At 42.5% G+C, this 14,638-nt stretch overlaps 1 protein-coding gene across 1 annotated transcript in view; it reads left to right on the top strand.

Annotated features, from left to right (window-relative positions):
- LOC310873376 (sodium/hydrogen exchanger 2-like) overlaps positions 1-14,274 on the top strand; it is a gene marked incomplete at both ends in the record, with an annotated part of 36,284 nt that extends 22,010 nt beyond the window's left edge. Inside the window, 3 exons of the mRNA XM_083785746.1 lie at positions 6,815-6,943; positions 13,660-13,723; positions 14,117-14,274. Of these exons, the coding sequence (XP_083641872.1) occupies positions 6,815-6,943; positions 13,660-13,723; positions 14,117-14,274 (351 nt within the window). The remainder of the gene's footprint in view (positions 1-6,814; positions 6,944-13,659; positions 13,724-14,116) is intronic.
- Between the last annotated feature and the right edge of the window lie 364 nt (positions 14,275-14,638).

The following is a 14,638-nucleotide window of genomic DNA, read 5'->3' as shown; positions in this document are numbered from 1 at the left end:
GGTAAACATACTAAAACCTTCACACCTTCAACAACAAGGTAAACATACTACAACCTTCACACCTTCAACAACAAGGTAAACATACTAAAACCTTCACACCTTCAACAACAAGGTAAACATACTACAACCTTCACACCTTCAACAACAAGGTAAACATACTACAATTAACCTTTACACCTTCAACAACAAGGTAAACATACTACAACCTTCACACCTTCAACAACAAGGTAAACATACTACAACCTTCACACCTTCAACAACAAGGTAAACATACTACAACCTTCACACCTTCAACAACAACGTAAACATACTACAACCTTCACACCTTCAACAACAAGGTAAACATACTAAAACCTTCACACCTTCAACAACAAGGTAAACATACTACAACCTTCACACCTTCAACAACAAGGTAAACAATATACTAAAACCTTCACACCTTCAACAACAAGGTAAACATACTACAACCTTCACACCTTCAACAACAAGGTAAACATACTAAAACATTCACACCTTCAACAACAAGGTAAACATACTACAACCTTCACACCTTCAACAACAAGGTAAACATACTACAACCTTCACACCTTCAACAACAAGGTAAACATACTACAACCTTCACACCTTCAACAACAAGGTAAACATACTACAACCTTCACCCCTTCAACAACAAAGCAAACACACTGACTTATTCCACCAACACTTATTTTGCGGTGGTTCTGGACAATCGACGCCGGACACGGCACTCTCTCGGGTCATTTGCAACGTACACGTATGCAAATTTGAAGATGGTCTGGAGAGCGGTTCTCGAGATCCGTGAATTACGGACGGACGTACATACGTACGTATGTACAGAGATTCCTTGCATTTAAATATGTAAGATTTCTCAACAACAGCAGTATGCAGGAATATGGATGCACTTTCAAAATCTGGACATCTTCCACTGCTGTGCCCAAATATGGCTAATTGGCTATCTACATGTAAGATATCATATGGCATGTGTAAGGTCAGTGTGCTGCAGCCAGGGTTGTTCTCGTCGATTAAAACTACCTTTTTTCACTGACGAAAACTAAATGGAAACTAAATGAAAACTAACCTCCCTTCTGGCTCCAAAACTGTGGAATGCTCTTCCCATTGCAGTCAGAACTGCAGCATCACTCCCAATCTTCCGCCGTAGTCTGAAAACCCACCTTTTTAGACTCCATCATGGCCCATAGCACTTACCCTACCCCCTTAGATAGCATCTCTGTAGACTTAGATAGCATCTGATACAGACTTATAGCATGTTATGTAGACGGCACTATAATTGCATTGTATATAGTCATAGCACGCCATAGTACATATGTACTGTATAGCATAGTAGTATATATATATAGCTTATATGTATAGTCTCATAATATAGATATTCCACTGTTACTTTCTTAGCTTACGCATGTTTTATGATAAATGCTTTTGTGATGTATTCCCATGCTTTTGTTCCTGATTATTGTAAGTCGCTCTGGATTAAGAGCGTCTGCTAAATGCCTAAATTGTAAATTGTAATTGTAAGCTATGATATAAATACTAAGACTAAATATGTATATGGACAATTTCGTCAACAGACTAAAATGTAAGGAAGGGACTAGTGGACAAGAGATCCAGTATAAGTAATTTTACACTTGGTTGCATGCTGAAAATAGCCGATCTACAAGCTCACAACGTGCGACACGTTGTGAGCTTGTAGATCGGCTATTTTCAGCAAGTGTAAAGTCATTATGACGGCATCAAGGCCCACCAAAGCACATTTTAGCCGACTAAATCAACTATAGATTTAGTCGACTAAAATCCTAGGATATTTAGTCGACTAAAACTAGACTAAACACTAAGACATTCCAGGTGACTAAAATGTGACTAAAACTAAATGAAAACTATTCAAGAGACTATGACTAAAACTAAGATCAAGATTTGCTGCCAAAAACAACACTGGCTGCAGCACTATGGACATCGCAGCAAAATTGTATAAGAAGGAAAACCTCAAGATAGGACGATGGGCCAAAGTTAACCTTCACAACTGACCATAACAGCATAGGCACAGCAGCCCTCCAATGATCTGTGACATCCAACATATGCAGGGACACTCACAGAGAACTCAAAAAACAAAGCGAATAATTTCCACTAACATGGGACTTATAGGGGAGGTGATTTTCAACAGCCCTCCTTGAATTTGCAATGAGAACCGCCTGCGCTGGGATCTAAGCCCTGAACAAATCCAACAGACGTCTGACAAGCTCATTGCCAAGACCAGAACGGTGTACGGTGCAGTGGGTTCCCGTGACCTGGACAGTGTCACCTTTGACAGCACCACGAAGGCCCTGGCCAACATGGAGGCAGAGTACGCTGTCCAGGTGAACATGTTGACCCTCCCTCAGTTTGTGGCTCCCAGTCAGGAGGTGAGGACCACCAGCACAGATGCATATAAGAAGCTGCCCGAGTTTGAGACGGACATGCACATGAGAAAAGACGTTTACCAGAGGATAGTAGCTCTGGGCATGAAGCTGGACGAAGACAGTCTTACTACAGAGGATAAGCGTTACATGGAGAGACATCTTGGGGAAAGTATCAAAGAGTTACAAGACAAGATGAAGCGTATGGAGGTGGATGCTGACATATTATATGGAGACAAACATGGAGACAAGAAGAAGAGGACTGCATCTCTCCAAAGCGAAACAAAACATGATAAAATGCATTGATGGCAAGGTAATTAATCTATATATCAAGAAGATTGAGAACTCTTCCACGTTGAAGCGGTTGGTGACGCTACATGCTCAGAAACAAACATGCAAACATGGAAAAGACTGCCAATACGGTCTCCATCTTCCTGAAGGAGCTGGCCCATAAGCTGAAGCCGCTACAGCTACACAATACAATACAAGACATAAAGGAATATTTTCCAGTGGAGGTTGTGACCCAGGGTCTGCTGGTCACTCTGCACCAGGTTACCGACAGGTAGTCGGACAGTTCTACCTGGACCTGTTCACCGGAGAGGGAAAGAATCTTTGGTTATCGGGCATTTTGCTACCCCCTGCAGCCCAGCTGTCTGCTGCCTGGTAGGAGGAGACAGATGGCTGTTGCAGCCTTGGTGACCAATTTTAACCGGCCCACAGCTGATGGCCCTTCCCTCCTGCAGCATGACGATGTGAAGACGTACTTCCATGAGTTTGGTCATGTAATGCACTCACTTCCTTTGTGCTCAGGCTGACTACGCAATTCTCAGTGCATTCAACGTGGAGTCGCGCTTCCTCGAGGTTCCATCCCAGATGTTGGAGAACTGGGTTTGGGAGAAGGAACCACTACGGAGAATATCCAAACCATGTGGTCTAGCCCTATGGAATGTATGAAGTGCGTATGCTAATAAAAACCAACTATGCTTCCTAAGGATTCCATATATTCCATAGTAGTGTGGTACGATGTGTATTTCCGTAGGATTGTTTTGCTAAAAGTGATTTTTTTGCTTTTTTGGCTTTCATAGGGCCCAAACTGTCAGAAAATGATGGGGTTAAAGTTTTCCCGACCCCCACCCCTTATTTGGGGGGTCATATCTTTTGGGACCTCCCATAATAGTATGCCAGACAATTAATGTCCGATTTTCATAATATTAGGGTTGTTTTATAGGTTTTTAAATATTCTGAGTTGATTTCTTACACTTTGAAAGTAGCCAGAATAATCTTTTCTGACTTTTGGTTGGGGTCTTTCTTCACCCGGGACCCCCCGGACTCATCTCAGTACTCGCTCTGCTCCTGTTCCAGAACAATGTCAAATTAGATAATAATTTAAGCATTAAAAGTTTTTGTAGCTGGGCACTGATTACAAAAATGAGTAGTATTTAATACCAGGGGTCTTCCACAGGGGGTCCGGGACTAGTTTTGCCCCTATTCTTGCACCCATATATGTGATTTGCAAGTATTTCGAATAGTATTAGAATATCTTGCGTTTATGTAAAGTACTTTGATAGTTTATTAGTATTCTACCATTATTGTTGACACTGCAGGGAATAAAGGTATTGCAACTTCTCACTTTGGGCACGCAGAACGTGTCCATTTATTTCACACACTGCACTCACACTAACAACACAACACACACACACACCTATCCTCTTAAAGAGCCCATGGTCAATTATGCCTACAATACATTATTTGTAGGATCTTCGTCATCATCATCTTGAATGTCCTCCCTGATAGTGTTGACACAGTCTCCACCATAGCATTTGCAGAGAGGAGTGCAAGGCAGGTTATTGTTTGAGCAGCTGCACCGTCCCTTGCAACCTGCTTTGCAACCACATTTGATGAGCTCAAGTACTGCCTTTGGAGCAGGGAGGGCAAGACACCTGACTGGAACATACCCTCCACTATCTGAATTCCATCCATTTTGTTCGATTGGTGGAAGCTCGGGGCAATTTGCCAGGTATGAATGACTTATCCTGCATTGTGACGTAGTTGGCACAGAGGATATGTGGTAACAGTGCAGCACGAGTTGGAGGTAGCATCTCACCCTCAAGTTCTTTGACCGAAATAGTTCCCATCTAGTAATGGCAAGGTTGTTGGACCTCCATGCTCCAATGACTCCAGTGGTGATGGAAGCTTGCCGTTAACAAGCTCAGGAGGAATGGAACCCATTCCAAGGTCCTTGAAGCAGTTAATGGCAGGATCATCATCATCAAGCCTCAAGTAGGCATTGACCCATGTCTTCTTGGAGATTCCAACTAATTTTCCTCCCTAGTCAGCACCAGAAAAATTGTGTAGGCCCAGGAAGAATGTCATTTTTTGCCCCATCTGACACAAGCGCTGATGAAACCAGACTCTTCAATGGTGTGTTCTCTTTGAACAGATTGCCTCCACAGTGCAACTCAATCAATTTACATTGCTTGAGAGCATTTTCTCTTGACCTCAATGCAATCTCTCCTGAGAGCTGATAATGTTCTTTCCTTGAAGACCTGGAAGCTTTTGGGAAGATGTTGAGGTACTGATTCACTAGACCAGAAAGATGAGGCGTGGTAGTGACTAGTCGGTCCAGAGCTGCTTCATCTCTACTGATTCCAACCATCCCACCATGTCTCTTTAGCTTCTTGATTTCCTTCTCAAGGGCTTGATCTGTGAAGAGATGAGTGAACGGTATCTCTGACTTTGCCACAACAAATTCACCTGACTTCAGTGCGTTCCATGTTTCTGGGTCATCCTGTTCAAGAGCGTTCATTTGGGCAAGATAGACTGGCATCAGTCGAGCATATTTAAGGAGATCACGAGTAAAGAAATACTTGATGAGTTCCTCTAAGGATGACAAGTAGCCCTCCCAGTCACCTGACCGACAACAGAAAGACAAAGAGAAAGACAGCAGCAGCCTGGCTGATCTTGGCTGATCTTTATTTAGCAGCAATATTTGCTACACTGAGGCACCTTACTTTGAAAATAGCTGATCTACAAGCTCAAACTACAACCTTGTAGATCAGCTATTGTTGGCTAAAGTTCTCCCTGGAAAAGGGATGCTATGGTTCAAGTGGTTTAATGTACAAAAAAGAATAAAAGTTCCTATCCCACAATGATTTGGTGGGCCCCTGTATAGTAACTCTGAGGACCCCCTATGGGTCATGGGCCCCCTGTGGAAGACCCCTGGTATTGGCTACTACTATTTATTTTATATCAGAGCCCAGCTACAAATACTTTTATGCTTCATTTATGATCTAATTTGACGTTATTCTGGAGCAGGAGCAGAGCGAGGAATATAATGATAACTTATAGGCCCAGGGGTCAGTCCGGGAGGTCCCAGGTGAAGAAACACCCCTACCAAAAGTCAGAAAAGATTCTTCTGACCACTTTAAAAGTTTAAGAAATCAACTCAGAATGTTTTAAAACATACAAAACAATTCTAATATTATGAAAATCGGACATTAACTGGCTGGCATACTGTTCTGGGAGGTCCCAAATAGATGACCCCCCCCAGAAACGGGGTGGGGGTCGGGAAAATTTGAACCCCATCATTTTCTCATAGTTTGGACTCTATAGAACCAAGATCTGCAAAAAAAATCAATTTTAGCACAAAAATCCTACGGGAGCTGTTTTTTTGACGCATCGTACCACACTATAGGGCTGGACCACACATAAACATATGACATCATCAACTTGCGACAGGAGCCGTTCCTATTGAGTGAAAGATTCTCTATTTATGAAAGAAAGTATATCAAGATCCAAGCCGGAACACAATTGATTGATTGATTATTAAGAAACAAAAATCACACCCGTGCGAAGTGAGGGGCGCTCTTGTCATCGCAGATCATTCATCTTACATCATCTCATTCCGGCCAATCACAATTTGCGTCCTCGCCTTCTTCGTCAATGTTTCTGTTACGCAATGTCTGTGTTTACACAAACACTCAATTGTCCAGCCATTGTCAATGGAATTGAATGTTTGTGTTAGGACAAAACTTGGGTTACACACACCAAAAGCTGGACATAGGAGGGGCTATCTATCGCCCCTCAAGGATAGGCTCTGAAAATGCACGAGGTCAGATGGCTGGGCCACGAACACTTTCAAGATTTTCAAGTGGGCCTCGATCCAGAAAAGGCTTGAGAAGCACGCTACGCTGTGACATGATCTCCTTGTGTGTTGGTTCTGCTCTGTGACATGATCTCCTTGTGTGTTGGTTCTGCTCTGTGACGTGATCTGCTGTGTGTTAATTGGTTCTGCTCTGTGACGTGATCTGCTGTGTGTTAATTGGTTCTGCTCTGTAACATGATCTGCTGTGTGTTAATTGGTTCTGCTCTGTGATGTGTTGGTTTTGTAGCAGACCCCAGCCTACAGCAGACACACCTTCTACCAGGACCCCTTCACTGACCGGGTCAGGAAGCCACTCCGCAGACACCAGAGCCTGGGAGAGAGATTCCCATGCAACACACACACACAATGGACACAGGTACGTGCGTGCACGCGTCGCGTCGCGCACTGAAGTACTTATAGTTATATACAGTGTTCTAAGCAGACCTTTAATGCATTATAGACATTGGCTTCATACAGTAGAACATATTATAGCCTATGTGCTGCAGGCTTACTGCAAGTGTGGCTGGAATAATTTGAGGTCATTAATTTGTCTTAAGTCGTGGAATTGTGGTGAAATGGAGAACGTCACTTATTTTTATTTTATGGGTTTTTTTTGTGGCTTTCGCCTTTATTTTATATTATGGAGGGACAGACAGTAGGGTAGGCTGACAGGAAATGGGGAGAGAGATGGGGGGAAGACATACAGTAAAGGCCATCTGGATCGGGAGTCGAAACCCACGGCACACTAGCCTGGCTAATAAGCCAGACCGAATCAGCCGTTGGCAAAAAAAAAAAAGCCTGCCGGCGGATTACGGTCTGGAGGGCATTTCCTACACCAGAGAACTGGTGTGGCCAATCGGGACACGGTATGCAATATGGGCGGGCTTTGGTACAGTGACGTTCAATGCTTGAGACCTTTGACTGACAGTAGCTCTGACCAATTGCGTCAAAGAGAAAATGTTTCAACCAACCCCCCCCCCCCCCCCGGGAAACAAGATCCACACACAGCATCTCCAGACTCAAATACCACACGACAGTGTGATTTGAGTCTGGCTTATTAGCCAGGCTAACGGCACACTGCCAGACTGGATTACCAGCCAAGGTGCCTGGACCACTGAGCCATGGCCCAGGCCAAGAACGTCACTTCTTAACAACATTCATATTTAAGCGAAAGAATGACGGCAAGTTGTGTAAACTAGTAGTTCTCAAACTTATATTAATGACAAGGACTCCAGACAGATTTAACAGTGCAAAAAGGAAAATAGGAAAGCAGCAAAAAATAATACTAGCCAAAAACAGAAAAAGGACAAAAATAAACGCTTGAGCAAACACTAATGAACATAGCCCAACTGGATAAGAACTCTCTTCAGGCAAGGCCCTGTAACTCTCCCTCAGGGTAGTTGTCTGTGTCATTGCCCACATAACCCTGCAGCCTCACTTAAATAGTAGTGGATCCTACCACAGGACACAGAATCAATTAGCAACATTTATTTTCAAATACTTAATTTTATAAATAATTTCAGAAATAATCCCTTTGCATAAAAGTAACCTAAACATTTCTAAATATGTGTTACAATTAAACAAATTAAAATAACTTAAATACCCAATAAACACATTACTCAAAAATATAGGGAATGCATTTGGCCCATTCCTGATTAAGGGAAATGTCACCAGCAGTGCAGGAGAGACAATTAGCAAGTTAAAACATTAGTCATTGCATGTTATAGAAAGCAGTTTGAATGGGTGTGTATATACAATTATGTATATAGGGCACGGGTTGGCCTGTGTCAGACTCCCAAATTAATGTGCATTTGGCTGCGCACCCCGACCAGGGATTTGTCTAATTAAAATTAAATATTTAAAATAATAGCAATATATTTTCGACCCCACCCTTTCATTCCTCCCCCATGTTAACCAAGTCACCAAAACCGCCTTCTTTCACCTCAAGAACATTGCCCGTCTCCGACCCTCTCTGTCATTTTCCGCAGCCGAAACACTCATCCACGCCTTCATCTCATCCCGCCTTGACTATTGCAACAGTATCCTCTACGGCACCACCTCCAAAGTCCTCAATAAACTGCAATATGTCCAGAATTCAGCTGCCCGCCTGCTCACCAGTACCCGTTCCAGAGACCATATTACACCTGTCCTCCGTGACCTTCACTGGCTACCGGTTAAACAAAGAATCCACTTCCAAACACTCCTGACCACCTACAAAGCACTAAATAACCTGGCTCCCCCATACCTCTGTGACCTCCTCAAACGCCATGCCCCCTCTCGCTCCCTCAGGTCTGGTGATGCAAACCTCCTCGACGTCCCCAAAACCAAACGCCGTACGTGAGGGAATAGAGCTTTTGCATTTGCTGCCCCAACCCTGTGGAATGCCCTCCCTAAGGCACTCAGAGATGCCCCTACCCTTCAAACCTTCAAATCCACCCTCAAACCCCACCTCTTCAAAATTGCCTTCCCTAGCTAACCCTTTTCACTGTCTTTTAATGTTCTTTAGCTTTTAGTGTTATTTTTCCTTTTTTTTTCTATTAAAGTTGTTTTTATTTGTTGTTACCTCTGTAAAGCCCCCCCCATGTAAAGCGTCTTTGGGTACTCAGAAAAGCGCTATATAAGTTTGAGATATTATTATTATTATTATTTTTATTTTTTTAAAACACTTTGAGAACCACTGGCGTGAATACACGGCTCAAGTGGAAGTGGGACATATCCTGCCACACTAATAGACAGCGCAACACCCCATCCTTTGGCCGTCTTCTCCTACCAAACCACACCGTTTGCACACATCTCACCATGCATGCACAACACCAACAGCATGCCTGTCCAGACATCAACCACTACTTTGCATTCATACAACTGTCATATTTACAGTACAATACCCATTTATATGAAATAACACATTCTTGCGCAAGCTCAACAGCCTACGTCAAAATCGTCATGTTGGCGTCTACTTACGCCAACTGCCTTCACTTAATGGTGCCAGTCCTTACATGAACCACGCGACCGGGATGGTTTCTTACCCCTTAATGTCGTGAATTCACGGCGCCCTTCTAAGCCTGTGCCACGCCTACTCTACACTGCTTGCAGCAGCAGCAGTACAGTAGGGGAGCGAGATGGCCCGGTCACGGGACTCGAGTGCGAAATAGAGATTATGCAAAAGTTACACTAAAAACACAAACACCTCAACTCAATGTCATTGTAACAAAGAATTTTGAGCGAAAAAATATTTTTTTGAATGAGACTTTCACCCAGTATGAAGCTAAATGTTACACCAAAACCACTAGCACAAGTTCATAGCCACCAGGAATGCTAACTCGCAGACAGTAATCGTCATGTTAGCGTCTACTTACGCCAACTGCGTTCACTTAATGGGGCCAGTCCTTCACAGTGACACACGCGTTACATGAACCACGCGACCGGGATGGTTTCTTACCCCTTAATGTCGTGAATTCACGGCGCCCTTCTAAGCATGCGCCACGCCTACTCTACACTGCTTGCAGCAGCAGCACTCGCAGCAGTACAGTAGGGGAGGGCGATGGCCCGGTCACGGGACTCAAGTGCGAAATAGCGATTATGCAAAAGTTACCCTAAAAACACAAACACCTCAACTCAATGTCATTGTAACAAAGAATTTTGAGCGAAAAAATATTTTTTTGAATGAGACTTTCACCCAGTATGAAGCTAAATGTTACACCAAAACCACTAGCACAAGTTCATAGCCACCAGGAATGCTAACTCGCAGACAGTAATCGTCATGTTAGCGTCTACTTACGCCAACTGCGTTCACTTAATGGGGCCAGTCCTTCACAGTGACACACGCGTTACATGAACCACGCGACCGGGATGGTTTCTTACCCCTTAATGTCGTGAATTCACAGCGCCCTTCTAAGCATGCGCCACGCCTACTCTACACTGCTTGCAGCAGCAGCACTCGCAGCAGTACAGTAGGGGAGGGCGATGGCCCGGTCACGGGACTCAAGTGCGAAATAGCGATTATGCAAAAGTTACCCTAAAAACACAAACACCTCAACTCAATGTCATTGTAACAAAGAATTTCGAGCGAAAAAATATTTTTTTGAATGAGACTTTCACCCAGTATGAAGCTAAATGTGACACCAAAACCACTAGCACAAGTTCGTAGCCACCAGGAATGCTAACTCGCAGGCAGTAGCCAGAGCCGCTCTGCAGGATCGCGTGTTGATTCTAATGTACAGGATTATATAGGTCACCACTTTTGGTGTGACACTCTGTTTCTGTTGTCATTGCGTTGTCAACACGTGCTGAGTTGACAAAGATTGACAGATTTCGGAGAAGACTGATAGTTTATCCTTTAGTAATTAGGCTGTGGAAGTATTCACACTACTTTTGGATTTATTGGGATTGGCAATTTGGGGAAAGGAGGAGGAGGAGGTGATCAAGCAGCTCCACAAGACCACAACAGTAGGCTCAAGGCTGCATTTCACACTACTTTTGGATTTGCAGGCCCGGCGAACAGGAAAAACAACATTCCTCACCTATAGGCCATCCTTGGGGTGGGGAGGGGTGCTAATGTCATTGTTGCAGTGGTCAGGGTGCTTAAGTGGGCAGCTACTGTAACTAGCCAGGGGTGCTAATGTCATTGTGCTGGGTGTGGTCAGGGTGCTAAGTGGGCAGCTTAGCTACTGTAACTACTAACTAGCCTATTTATTTGTTTGTAAAAATGTAAATAATAAAATATATATATTTTTATATTTGGCAATTTTGGCAGTGCCATTGATTGATAAGTTGCAGCATTTGATGTGTGTAGTTCTTTATCCCGTTCTCACAATCTATACATACAAGTGAAAACATGTGAGCGAAAACATGTGAGCAAAAAGATGTGAGCAAAAAGATGTACCCATGTCGTATCATACATGGTCATCTGTAAACTCACACATTTACAAACAAGCTCACATCACAACAATAATCCATGTAATAATAACAATCACAATAACAATACTACTACTACTAATAATAATCATAATCATAATCATAATCATAATAATAATAATAACAATAAGCTTCTTTGTAAACTCACTCATTTACAAACAAGCTCACATCAGAACAATAATCCATGTAATAATAACAATAACAATAACAATAACAATAAGAAGAACAACAACAACAACAACAACAACAACAACAACAATAACAACACTAATAACAGTACAGTACAGTACAGTACAGTACAGTACAGTACAGTACAGTACAGTACAGTACAGTACAGTACAGTACAGTACAGTACAGTACAGTACAGTACAGCAGTGTTCCCAACCTGTGTTCCGCGACACTTTAGTGTTCCGTTTGACATGTCCAGGTGTTCCGCCTGATTTGTCCGAAAGTAACACTTTTCATAGCCTAAAAATCTCGGGCACATAAATAAATATTGGGGTCTCACTCTGCACAGAGCCTCTGGGTCTGCAGCGGCCAGGAGGCGGTGTGTGTGTGTGTGTGTGCGCGTGCGCGTGTGAGAGGGACGGTAAACGGTCAGCAACACGTTACATTTCTGCTGCATCCTCCTAGCTGTTGTGTGCTAAGCTAAATTATCATACAGAACCACAACAGTTCAACACCGCTTTGACCAGGGTTGCCACATTGACTGAGAGGGAAACAAGCAACCAGGTCTATGAAAATGTTAACAGGCCAGATCAAGTCAGAAAATCCGAAAAAGTCAGAAAATAAATCTAGAATAAGCAACAATATTGCTGACTGTCAAACATCATTGTCCAATGTTGTTTTAGAGCAGTGGTTCTCAAACATTTTCATGTCATGGACCACTAATATTCTAAGAAATGTACAGATAAACAAGTCCAAAGTAGACTTGGCAACACTCAACAGTTCTACAAACTCACAATATGAAATATAAAAGGTATTAATAGGCTAGTTGTATTGTTAATATCCATAATTAGGGATCCTGGTCTAAACCCGTTCTCAAGGACTTACTTCTTGTCAATATTTAGGTAGCGCAAACGTATTTTGAATGCCTTATATGCCTTAATGCCGTATATATATATAGGTAGATATATACACAATAAATCTAGGTGTTCCCCGAGATTTTTAGGCTATGAAAAGTGTTCCCTGGGACAAAAAAGGTTGGGAAACACTGCAGTACAGAGGACAACATTACAGTACAGTGCAATACTAAGGAGTGCAGTACAGTACAAAGGTGTACAGTACAGCACTTGCATCGCCCTCCCGCTATTGCCTTCTTCCCATTTGCGACGCATCGAATGGCGCTAGGATGAGCGGGCCACAGGCCCGCAAAATTCGAGTTATTTTAATGCAGAGAAAAGGTGCATCGCTTAATGGCATGCTTTTCATTAAAAAACTTTCAACCAGCTCTTGCACAAAAACGTTAAGGCAATCTCTGTGAAAGCTCATTTGAATATCACAGAAGTACATCAAATTGCACCCATACCTCAAGAACCAAATATATCTGTGTTGAAAGTACTAACATTTATCAGTGCAGGAAGAGGAGACTAAAACAGTATTTACTTTCATTCATATTTTATCATTCATGTCTTTTTTTTATTTGGAATTAAATTCTACTAATATAGTGCCCCAGTATGCTCACAGCTCACAGGTTGCTCACTGGAAAGGGAAGGGACTTTCCAGCATGCTTCGGGATGCACACCCTACAATGTTTAATTGTTGTTATTATTTAATGGCAATGTGTTGGGGGTTTTGATTTAATTTAATTAATTAGACGTCATGGTTAAAAGAACAACACAAGCTCAAGGATAAAACCACAATAAAGTCAGTGACTTATTTCCATTGTGGTCCTTGGGCTGAGACGGCTACGTGTCAATGTGAGGCAGAGTGGTAATTAAAGTGAGTACAAGACATTGTTTTATTTAGTTCAGCTACGTCTACTATATGGCCACTCCCTTGGAATTATGGATCAATCACAATTACACAAATTAACCACCCTATAGCGTCCCAATTCTGGGCAATGCTTGGCATTTTGGCAGAGGGAACAAAGAAGGGGACGAAGGTTTAAATATTTAACACAAATAATCTTGATTTTTTTACCAGTCCTTGCTGTATATGTTTGCTGGTGTGTGACAGGGAGAGGATGGGGAGTTGAGTGCGACGCAGAGGGGGAGGACGGGACTCACTCGGTCTCACACAGGTACAATCACTATGCCTGCACACTATTATATGACTGATTTATACTGTACCTGCATGGTTGCGCATCATCACAAAAATAGCCATTTTAGATGAGACAACTCTGGCATACAACAGAAAGTCTTTTACTTTTCACCCTACATTCGTTTCATAAATGTATACTGTAGGTATTATTTCAAAAAGCAAAAGTTAAGGCTTACTTACATTCTGTACAATTTAAAGCAGCAAATGATTAACTTTTGTGAACGAAACATTACTTTAACCAATTTGTATGGTCGAGATTAGAGAATGTACAAAGATATTTAACACTTTGTACAAAGAGTATAACTTACACCACCTTTAAGTTCCCTGGGTGTTTATGTCATGAATCACATTTTTTCTCCTTCTACTTGTCTAGTCTGCTCCATGAGCCCCCCAGCCCCGGCAGCTCAAGTCCAGGCCCGGTTAGCCGAACCGGACTCCCCAGCCCCAGAGAACCAGACCCTCTCACAGCAGCAAGCCACCGCAGCCAGAGCTCCCAAGAAGCAGCTCAGCTTTGCTTTGGAGAGCGAATAACAGGGCAGGCATATGACATGCATTTTTTTTAAACGTACACTGTTAATTAGATTGTATCCTGAAACTTAAATCAGAGTGTTTATCTGGCATAACCATGATTCCAAAATCAAATAATAAAATCAGTAATTGAAAGGCTAAGAAGATAGCTAGCAGATCAAAGTTGCAATGATTAACACACATGAATGTTTTAACCTACTGCTAAAACGCAGAGATTCAAATGCAACTCATACCGTACAGAGAAGAAAGAGGGTAGGAGAGAGGATGTCAAATAAAATAGAAGTTATAAGTACCTCATATTCATTTTAATATCCTAGAGTTGCAGAGTGTGAAACTAGACGTGTGTAATGGACATTATTCAATTAAA

Source organism: Protomyctophum parallelum, assembly GCF_964188405.1.
Source record: "Protomyctophum parallelum genome assembly, chromosome: 16".
In the NCBI taxonomy this organism is placed as follows: domain Eukaryota; kingdom Metazoa; phylum Chordata; class Actinopteri; order Myctophiformes; family Myctophidae; genus Protomyctophum; species Protomyctophum parallelum.
This window is presented reverse-complemented; position numbering and strand designations above follow the sequence as displayed.